Source organism: Amphiura filiformis, chromosome 14 (genome assembly GCF_039555335.1).
Source record: "Amphiura filiformis chromosome 14, Afil_fr2py, whole genome shotgun sequence".
NCBI classification, from domain to species: Eukaryota; Metazoa; Echinodermata; class Ophiuroidea; order Amphilepidida; family Amphiuridae; genus Amphiura; species Amphiura filiformis.
In genome coordinates, this window is record NC_092641.1 from 12,519,147 (window position 1) to 12,530,639 (window position 11,493).

Consider the following 11,493-nt stretch of genomic DNA (forward strand, 5'->3'; position numbering starts at 1 on the left):
TCACCCCCTGATAAATTTTATGACTAATTTTGCATTTTTCTCAAAAAATAATAACATTATTATTGTATATATGTTAAGAAATGAGGTACATTCTAGTGGTACCTCTTTTCTTATCATAAATAACGTACCGCTTGTCTTGAGTCACTGAAATTCCAGTGTAGCAACTGCATTTCTTGCCCATATAATATACATAACTTTTGTTACCAGTGTCTTAATTTTTTTTGAGAAAAATGCAAAAATAGTCACAAATTTATCAAGGGGTGTACTACCACCTTAATACCTATAGAGTTATGTCTTCCGCTCATCTCCAACGGCTCAGTTGGTTAGAGCGTTGTTCTAGTATTACAAAGGTAGTCGGTTTGAATCGGGCCACATGCACTGGGGTGGTTTTTTTTCAAAGTTTATGAGCACTGGCTACTCGGGGAAAGATTAAAAATTTGTTCATTTGTCATGAAAATTCGGTGGATGCGATCACAATTAAGCGCCAAAAATCTAAGGTCGACTGAGTATATATTGTTAAAATTGTTAAAATGTTCAAAGTCTTGTCAAGGTCATAGTTAAGCGTCAGAACCATTAAGGTCATATTATCAAGGTTAACAGATTGTTGGATTGTCATGAAACTTGGTGGATATGATCACCCTTGAGCAACAAAAATTATTAAGGTCGTCTGATAATAGATTGTTAGATTATCGTAAAACTCGGTGGATGTGATTTCCATTGAGCCCTTTGTTACAAGTATGAATTACATGTAGACCTATTTAGCACACATATCTTAATTCATCTTTCAACATGAAAGTTCTTGAGTATTTCAGAGTATTTCCCTTTCATTGGATGTGATTGCCATTCACCCCTTTGTTAAAAGTATATATAAAATGTAGACCTATTTAGCACACATTTTTCAATTCATCTTTCACAGTATTTCCATTCGAAGTATGTCATTGGTGGTATTTACCAATAAATACTGATATTTATCACCCGTTTTCACACACACAAAATTACTAGCATTTCTAGCAATTACTAGACATGCTAGATGAGTTTTTGCATAAGAAAACGGACTTTTTGAGGAGAAACGGATAAAATGAAGAGAATGTCAAATTTTCTCTGTTTTGGGGATGAAAAAAATGTTTCTGGTGAGCTCTCACCAGTTTCAATGAGAAAATAATGACTGACACACACCCCCCACACCCCCCACACACACCCACACCCCACACACCTATCCCACACAATACGATGAGAAAATTCATCGCGACACCACCAGCAATTTTCTTCATCAAAAACTTCATCTAATGACGATAAATATCAACGGATTACCAGGGGAACAGGCTATCCCTCTCATCTAGATCTTTATGATGTTGCTACTGATTCCACAATTCTTATCACAAAGTTGTTTTGAAAAATAAATATCAATTGTTATACTTCGTATTTTTTGTCCTCTGCACATTATCTTCTTCATACAGATATTGACTACTAACGCATGAGGAGAAAACAAGAGTATTAACATGGACCTGAAACAAGTCCTGGAGTCAATCATGACGAGGAGCAAGAGTACTGACATGAATCTGAAACAAGTTCTGGAGTCAATCAAGGAAAATAATATTGAGCAAATCCGACTAGAAATATCTGACCAATATGGCGTAGCAAGATGTAAAACAATCCCTGCTAGACATTTTGAAGAAAAATATAATTATGGTCACAACTTCGTTCAGTTAGGATTCATGGCATACGACCCAATGGGGCATAGGATCAAAGGCACTGGTTTTGCGGAGGAAATTAATTTTGGAGACACTGTCTGCTATCCTGATCTTAACACATACACAATACTACCATGGTGTGAAAACACAGCTCGTGTGCTTGTTGATTGCAAGACAGACGGGAAACCAGTGAAAAGTTTTCCTCGCGGGATCGCGAAAATCCAATGTGACAGACTCAATGAACTTGGATACTCCCTTCTCGCAGCTCACGAACATGAATTCCCCATTTTCAAGCATGGAACTCGAATTCCAGCCTTCGATTCCTACCAATGGAATGCAACTTCACGATGCACGTTTAACCCAGCTTATACGAAACAAATCTTACGTCAACTGCCATTGGTTGGAATTGATATACAGGCTATGGAAAACGAGGGTTCTCCAGGTACCATGGAAGTAACCTACAAGCCTGTTTTTGATATTTGTGCCGCCGATCATGCACATACCTATAAAGCTGCTATGAAAGAAATTGCCCAACAACACAACTACGTAGCCAGCTTCATGACCAACCCTGCTCCTGCTAGTAGTATAAAATCAGCACAGCTGAATCATTCACTTTGGAATAGAGATGGCAAGACTGCCTTGTTCTATGATGCATCCTCTCCAACAGGTCTCTCCACTGTAGCTCAGCATTGGATGGCGGGTATTCTTGCACATGCTCCTGCAATAACCCTTCTGCTTTGTCCAACGATCAACTGTATCAAATGCCTTCAACCAAACTCATTTATGCCAATAAATACAACTTGGGGTTTTGATAACCGGAGCTGCCTCTTACGTGTGAAGAGGCAGGGCCCACACCGCACGTACATTGAGAATCGTCTGTGTGGCAGTGCTGCAAGTCCGTATCTTAGTCTTGCTGGAATGCTAATTGCAGGAATTGATGGAATTCAACGTCAACTTCCACTTCCAAAGCCAGTCACTGGGTCTGCCTATGAAGACAAGAATCTGCCTTCAGGAACCAGTCGACTACCAAACACTATGAAAGATGCAATCCAAGCATTCTTAGGTGATAAGGTGGTCATTGAAGCACTTGGAAGTGATTTTGTCAAAGCGTTTATCGCTGCTAAGATGCATGAGATGCAATGTGAAGAGAATGCTAAAGCCAAAGGCGATGAACACTGGGAAGAAAACTATTATGCATTTCTGTAGACAATAAAAATTATATCTTTTTCATCTAAAATGAGTTGACATGACAAAATGTGCTCTAGAACTGGTTGAACTGTAAACAACATTATGTAGTGGAATTCGTTCTACTTCAATCTAGACCCTTAGTACCCAGCTATTATGTAAAAATTAATAAGAAACAAATTGGTAAGGCTAAACAAAAATAACGCTTTATCTCAAAGCCCATGGCAGTTTCAAAAAAGTTTTTTTAAACTTAATTTTGAATTAAGATGTAATTTTCGAGTGTTCAAAATTACACTATGTAAAATTGTTTTTGATTTGCACAATCCAGTAACTTTTCTTCCAAATTTGTTACAGAATTTCATGATTTTACGGCAAAAATCTATATAAAAAAGGAAATAAAATGAATTTGCTGCTTCAGCTGACATGGACGCGCTAAGAAAAACGAACGCGCGCGTGGGCTTTAAGACATAATATTTTTGTAGCCTAAATGACTAAATAGCAGACAAGGGTCGATCCTTCATGTAATTATTTCGTGTAATCTAATCCTAATCCTAACTCTAATCCTAACCCTAACCCTAACCCTAAGCCTAAGCCTAATCATAATCATAACCCTAATCCTAACCCTAACCCTAACCCTAACCCTATCCCTAATCCTAATCCTAACCCTAATCATAACCCTAAACTAACCCTAACCCTAATTTCGTGTAAAATTACATGAAGGAATAACCCAGACAGGTGTGAGCATGAAGATTTCACACCACCAAATAGAATTATATCGTTGTGCGCCCTTAATTTCACTTCTTAGAAAAACCCATGGATTTAAGCATTAAAATGAGCAGAAATTTGCATAATTTTAGCCAAATTTGGATTGGTCATGATTAGTAATATTATTTCCTGCAAGTGTACCACAGATGGGTAAGATCAAATAACTTTTAATGATTTTAAGCAGCCTTTTCTTTACAGAAACACTGGCATGGTTTTGCCTGTAAAATAGGCAATTCCCAGACATCGTAGACTTCGAGGGCCAGTCGTAAAAAATAATGACGGTCAACCTATATTTTTTCCCAGCCAGAGGGATCAGGCAAGGGCTGATTTCAACCATCATGCATAGCTGTCGCTTAAAACTAAGTCGCTCCTGTGAAGAAAAAATGACGTTTTCTTGAGGCAAATTTAGCACATATCTCTATGGGACTCTGATTTGGTGGTGTGAGATCTGAAAATCTAAGCCTATTAGTATCAGAAAAAAGAGCTTTTATTAAACCATGTATCAGAATAGGTTAACGTTCTAAAAATATAGATAACAAGTATGGGGTGAAATATGTAGCGCGTGGCGCAAGCATGCAATATTCATGCTAGTCTCTTGCCTATATATAATTGTGCTTACTTTATGTCTGCCTATATCTTGTACCAGGGGGATGAAACTGTATATTCACGGTTTTCTTATTAGCATTAAGCATTTCTATAGACAATAAACATTCTTTTCATTCTCAAAACGAGTAAACTTTTAATCTCAAGATTTATTGATAGTTATATTCTAACTTCAATTGAAATTTTTGTGAAAGACGTAATTGTTGTTTTCACTCTTCTATTACATGACTATATAATTAACACTTTTGTGACCGACTAATTTTCTTATTTCTAATCCAACAACTAACTAGTCAAATTAGATACTTCTGAAACACTAATGATAATAATAAAGAGTTATTGATTTGACTAATCATTGATGTGATGACTATTAAAAGATTTGACAAATCAGACCATGTAATGAGTAATTTAAGTTACCGTAAGGGCAGTTACGGCGTTGCGGACGTACATTTCACAGACTTTGAGGACCCATATCTTCTAACTTATGGAGGCATATGGATTTTGAACACTTTTGTTAGAAGTATCTCTGATAGAAATATAAAACCTAAAAATCTAATTCCAATCACTTTCTCAGTTTGCATGACAGGTCACAAAAACACCCCCGTTGCGGACGTACTCTCAGAAAATGTACTTGATAATGTCATAATTACTCTGAAGTGTACAGATCTTTGATGGAAACTAATACAGTTTTGTTTGCATGAGGGACCAAGCTAAAGAAACACAGCAAAGACAAAAGTCTGGCTTCTTTATCTTACAGGTTAAAATTACTCGGTTTCAGCTGTTGCAGACATACATTTTTTGTGTTGCGGACATACGTTCTGATTTTTGTCAATTCGTACGTCCGCAACGAGTTCCGGATCCATACAAAGAAGCATTTTCAAAATAAAGTATACTTAATTTTGAAAATGTGCCAAATTATTAATTTGTTTCAAACAACAAAAAGAAATGGTACAGGGTGGTTGAAAGTGGCATTTTTAGTAATGTACGTCCGCAACTTGTCATTTTTCATATTTGCCCATATCTTGAAAAACAAGATATTCCTGAAAAAAATTGGTGTCAGTTCCAATTTACAATATAATTATAATTTGAATGTAATGTTAAAGATAGAATTGCATGAGAAGTTTTGCACTGCAGGACTGACAGGAACATTTAGTGCCGTGGTAATTCATTTATCATTACACTTAGACCTACATAAGCCTGTTTTGGCGCAACGTCAGGCTTCAATTCTAGCTTATTCTTCAAATTTTCACAGGACGAAGATGAATCGAAGATCATTCGATATTTATCATGGACTAATAATATAGAGCACGTAGTGTGAGTGTCCTCATGATGATGACTTGCAACTTCAAACATACAAACCATCTCAAAAGTTAGGTCTTTATAGTAGGAAACTTTCTTTTGCGAAAGCACCATGTCAACAATGCCCAGAAAAGTTGCTTTTTGCCTTGTAAAAGTATGTAAATTTTCGCCATTTTCTGTTATTCAGCATGGAAGCAGGTCGATTCGGACCCAAACCAATTCGGCCACAGTTGACTTGGCCATATGCCATTTGGACCCAAGCTAAGTCAGCCACAAACCAATTCGATGTTGACAGAAACGATTTAATATGTTAATGAATATATGTGACCGTCCACCACGAAACAGCTGTAAAGTCGGATCGCGGTCAATTTTGTTTTTATTTCGTGTTTAGAAAATATATATATCATAAGCTTTAAAATAAAAAAATCATTTGCCTCCAAACGATATCCAGCAGTAAAAAAAAGAGGGTTAAGTGCCCAAAGTACAAAAAAGTCACTATATCTCATTAACCAATGATCCTACAGATATGCGACCACTGGCTTTTTTGTTCCTTATGACCAGAAGAAAAAATTTACATATCGCACGACTCTCTAGGGTATTTGGTTAAAAGATAGAAGGTTAAGTGCACAAAGTACAAAAAAGTGGCTATATCTCATTAACCAATGATCCTACAGATATGCGACCACTGACTTTCTTGTTCCTTATGACCAGATGAAAAGTTTGACATATGGCACGACTCTCTAGGATATTTGGTTAAAAAGATACAGGGTTAAGTGCACAAAAAGTGACTATATCTTATTAACCAATGATCCTACAGATATGCGACCACTGACTTTTTTGTTCCTTATGACCAGAGGAAAAGTTCGACATGTAAAGATAGAGGGTTAAGTGCGCAAAATTAAAAAGTTACTATATCTCATTAACCAATGATCCTACAGATATGCGACCACTGACTTTTTTGTTCCTTATGACCACAGGAAAAGTTCGAAGAATGGCCCGACTCTCTAGGACATTTGGTTAAAAAGATAGAGGGTTAAGTGCACAAAATTAAAAAAGTGACTATATTTTCATTAACCAATGATCCTACAGATATGCGACCACTGACTTTTTCTTATAGGGGAACTTGAAACTAGTCCCGGGTTAAGTGCACAAAATTTAAAAAAAGTGACTATATCTCATTAACCAATGATCCTACAGATATGCGACCACTGACTTTTTTGTACCTTATGACCACAGGAAAAGTTCGACGAATGGCCCGACTCTCTAGGATATTTGGTTAAAAAGATAGAGGGTTAAGTGCACAAAATTAAAAAAGTGACTATATTTCATTAACCAATGATCCTAGAGATATGCGACCACTGACTTTTTCTTATAGGGGAACTTTAAACTAGTCCCGTTAGGGGTTTGTTTTATAGAAATCTGGTCCCGCTGGAGGTATATATATATATATTTACTAAAAACTACTCCCAGCAGAGGTTACCAGAAAATCCTTGAAAACCCCACCCCACCTGTATGGTATCTAAGATTTCGCTTGCTATTTGAGTGGCGTCGCGGTTTGCGAACGGGCGATTTCTACTATTTCTCAATTTTTCAATTTTCTATTGTATTTCTTTCCTTCATATTTTCATATTTTTAATATTGATATTGAATATTTCTTTGCTAAATTCTTGTAACAACTTGAAAGACTAAATTGATATAAGATTGATTGATAAGATTGCCTATTGATTTAAAATATCGCATACGTTTATGGTAGGTCCACTGTCCCTGGCTTCTCCGCTCTCTTAAAGCCAAATTATAGTTGAAACATAGGTGATAAGAACACAAGAATTTGAAATGATAAACAAATCTGATAACATAATACAGTCATGTTATTAGGTATGCTTCTGTTTAACTTGTTATGAATAAAATATGGATGGTGACAAAGAAATACATTGTATGATAAAAAAAAAAGGTTTTAATGTTTAATGCATCGGTTTTATTATTGTTTCAATAGATTAAAACATTGTTGCGTTTTTTTGTCATTTCGGTTGCCATTATCGGCCTCTTTTTATGATTTGAGAAAAATGTTTTATAGTGCGTTACACACAGGTACAACGCCTAGACGTTGATCCACAAGCCTCAGCACACTTTATAGGTTGTCGCTGACCACTATGACCCATATCATTCCATAAATCATTTAACAACAATTCAGGTCTATGCAACTTTACGAGCGCACACCCTAGACATTCCACAATTGACCTTCACAACCAGGATCGTGCGGGTTTATAGACGCCGTATTCAACGTTAGCTTTGGACATTTAATTATTTTCCACCCGATTTACACGGGTGAAAAATAAAGAAAATGTTAGATATCCAAAGATAACGCTAAATACGGCACCACCGCCTAATGGCCTAATATAACAACGAGACATTGCATACCATTTCTAAAATGTAAACTCTGTAAAATGTAATTGAAAATTTAAATATTAATTGGATTTATTTAGAAGGGTAAGGCTTCTGTTAAAACGCAAATCCATGTAATTTCGTTTAACCATCGAGCTATTAATAGCTGGATGGTTTAACTAGCTACGACTCTAAAAAGTACACAGCTGGTTTACTAATATCAAGTTTTAAAAACGGTATTATATTTAACATGCAAATTCAGTTATTACTGGTATAGATTGTGACCAAGAAAAGTCGCACATCACTGAAAGTCGTCAAATCGATCAGCGAACTGCATCATTTTGCTGTGTAGTCTTAACAACCGAAAATTACAGGTAAGCATCTTTGTGGAATAGAATGTTTGCATAATTATACAAATTGTATTACAAAAGTTAAAACACTGTTCATGAGCTTTAAACAGCATCTTGCTCTTTTTGGGTCAACCTTTTCGGGCTGTTGAGGAAGGGACGGCAAAATTTCTTTTTATGAGCAGCGATGAACATGTACCCGGTGGTTATACCGCGGAGCGCGCAAAACTTTTCCTTTTACTCTATTTTAGCCCAAAATCAACCAGATGTGTTGTATTAATACCGGGCAATTTGAAATATTTATATTATCTTGATCAAAGTGTTTAACCAGCTAAAAAATAGATAGAGCCCGGTAAAGCCGTCTGTAACACCTCCCATCCCACCTCTAACACCCTAACACACACCCTCAGACCCCCCCTGTTGCGGCGAAATGGTGTTTCCAGAGGCGTTCGCAAAATTTATGTTTTACATTGTAGAGGAACTTTCCTTGTCATTTGTCGGTTGAATCTTTTTAAAAAAATAGATATATTTTAAACACGGATTTTTAATCTCATTACACTGTTTTTTAATCTCACTGCACGAACGTGCCAGAAAGCACGTTCAAATACCGCTGCACTACGATTGAAAGCCAGGCCAAAGCTGACTCGTTTGCTTGATATTATTTCTTTCTGACTTGTTTCAAAATGTATTGACTTTATGTCATGCACTAGACATGCGAGATGAAGTATAAAGTAAATTTTTTATTACTTCCGTGGTCCGAGCTGTGCGCCAAGCGTAGACGAACGTACACACAGAAGAAATAAACAATCACGCTGATTGGCTGATCAACGGACATGACAACAAGCCGGTTGAACCATTGGTCGTCGGCGCGGCGCGTAGTAGGCGACCTTGTCACTTCTACGCGATCGCAATTCACCAGCGCGTACCCGGACCACGGAAGTAATAACAAATTAACTTTAGGATGAGAAACGCACATTTTGAGGAGAAATTGCCGGTTAAAAATGAGAATGAAAATTTTTCTCTGTTTTTTGGATGATGAGAAAAATGCTGAGTTTCAATGAGAAAATAATCAGTGACACACACACAAACCCACACCACCCCGGCACCACCACACCCCAAATACTACGATGAAAAAAATCATCTCGACACCAGAGCAAGTGTTTCTCATCCAAAACGTCATCTAATGACAATAAGTATCAACAGATTACATTGTACTATGGGAACAGGCTATCCCTCTCATCTTGATCTTTTTGATGTTGCTACTGATTCAAAAATTCTTATCACGAAATTGTGTTGAAAAATAAATATCAAATGTTATACTTGGTATTTTTGTCTGCACATTGTCTTCTTGATACAGATATTGACTACTAACACATGAGGAGAAGCAAGAGTATTAACATGGACCTGAAACAAGTCCTGGAGTCAGTCATGACGAGGAGCAAGAGTACTGACATGAATCTGAAACAAGTTCTGGAGTCAATCAAGGAAAATATTATTGAGCAAATCCGACTAGAAATATCTGACCAATATGGCGTAGCAAGATGTAAAACAATCCCTGCTAGACATTTTGAAGAAAAATACAATTATGGTCACAACTTCGTTCAGTTAGGATTCATGGCATGCGACCCAATGGGGCATAGGATCAAAGGCACTGGTTTTGCGGAGGAAATTAATTTTGGAGACACTGTCTGCTATCCTGATCTTAACACCTACACAGTACTACCATGGTGTGAAAACACAGCTCGTGTGCTTGTTGATTGCAAGACAGACGGGAAACCAGTGAAAAGTTTTCCTCGCGAGATCGCGAAAATCCAATGTGACAGACTCAATGAACTTGGATACTCCCTTCTCGCAGCTCACGAATACGAATTCATCATTTTCAAGCATGGAACTCGAATTCCAGCCTTCGATTCCTACCAATGGAATGCAACTTCACGGTGTGCGTTTAACCCAGCTTATACGAAACAAATCTTACGTCAGCTGCCATTGGTTGGAATTGATATACAGGCTATGGAAAACGAGGGTTCTCCAGGTACGATGGAAATAACCTACAAGCCTGTTTTTGATATTTGTGCCGCCGACCATGCACATACCTATAAAGCTGCTATGAAAGAAATTGCCCAACAACACAACTACGTAGCCAGCTTCATGACCAGCCCTGATCCTGCTAGTAGAATAAAAGGAGCACAACTGAATCATTCGCTTTGGAATAGAGATGGCAAGACTTCCCTCTTCTATGATGCATCCTCTCCAACAGGTCTCTCCACTGTAGCTCAACATTGGATGGCGGGTATTCTTGCACATGCGCCTGCAATAACCCTTCTGCATTGTCCAACGATCAACTGTATCAAAAGCCTTCAACCAAACTCATTTATGCCAATAAATACAACTTGGGGTTTTGATAACCGGAGCTGCCTCTTACGTGTGAAGAGGCAGGGCCCACACCGCACGTACATTGAGAATCGTCTGTGTGGCAGTGCTGCAAGTCCGTATCTTAGTCTTGCTGGAATGCTAATTGCAGGAATTGATGGAGTTCAACGTCAACTTCCGCTACCAAAGCCAGTCACTGGGTCTGCCTATGAAGATAAGAATCTGCCTCCAGGAACCAGTCGACTACCAAGCACTATGAAAGATGCTGTCCAAGCATTCATAGAGGATAAGGTGGTCACTGAAGCACTTGGAAGTGATTTTGTCAAAGCGTTTATCGCTGCTAAGATGCACGAGATGCAATGTGAAGAGAATGCTAAAGCTAAAGGAGATGAACACTGGGAAGGAAACTATTATGCATTTCTATAGACCACTTGACATCATTGCATTTATCAACAAAAGGGACTGGTCTATCGATATGCTTGAACGAATCGCTACGCTGTTCAATGGCTTTCTTGTACTATATGAAATATGGTGGGCGATTTAAAATGCACGTGCCCTGAGCACACTACAGGGCAAAGAATAATAGAAATTGCCATAATTTGCGGGGGCAATGCCGGGCAATGACGTCACATATCAAATGTCCTATAGACAGTAAACATCCTCAAAATGACTAAACTTTTAATCTCAAGATTTATGAAAATTATATTGAAAGTTTAATTGTTTTTTTGTGAAAGACGTGATTATTGTTTTCACTCTAATTTCTATTACACGACTAGAACTTTTGTGACCGACTATTAGTTGTAGGTTTGAAGAATAAGTTGTCTTGCATAACTAATCAACTTTGTTGCATCACT

The 11,493-nt window shown here is 37.5% G+C and overlaps 2 protein-coding genes across 2 annotated transcripts; both read left to right on the plus strand.

Moving 5' to 3' along the window:
- Window positions 1–1,499: 1,499 nt before the first annotated feature.
- Window positions 1,500–2,897, plus strand: LOC140169202 (lengsin-like). Its single transcript, XM_072192458.1, has one exon. The coding sequence runs from the start codon at window positions 1,500–1,502 to the stop codon at window positions 2,895–2,897; it is 1,398 nt and encodes a 465-aa protein (XP_072048559.1).
- A 5,300-nt stretch (window positions 2,898–8,197) lies between these two features.
- LOC140168926 (lengsin-like) lies at window positions 8,198–11,261 on the plus strand. The gene is made up of 2 exons (XM_072192241.1): window positions 8,198–8,296; window positions 9,627–11,261. Exon 2 carries the CDS (start codon window positions 9,644–9,646, stop codon window positions 11,063–11,065), a length of 1,422 nt encoding a protein of 473 aa, XP_072048342.1. The 5' UTR covers window positions 8,198–8,296; window positions 9,627–9,643; the 3' UTR covers window positions 11,066–11,261.
- The last annotated feature ends 232 nt before the right edge of the window (window positions 11,262–11,493 follow it).

Coding starts and splice junctions, on each gene's coding strand:
- LOC140169202 (XM_072192458.1), top strand. CDS start 1,500: ATGGACCTGAAACAAGTCCTGGAGTCAATCATGACGAGGAGCAAGAGT.
- LOC140168926 (XM_072192241.1), top strand. CDS start 9,644: ATGAGGAGAAGCAAGAGTATTAACATGGACCTGAAACAAGTCCTGGAG.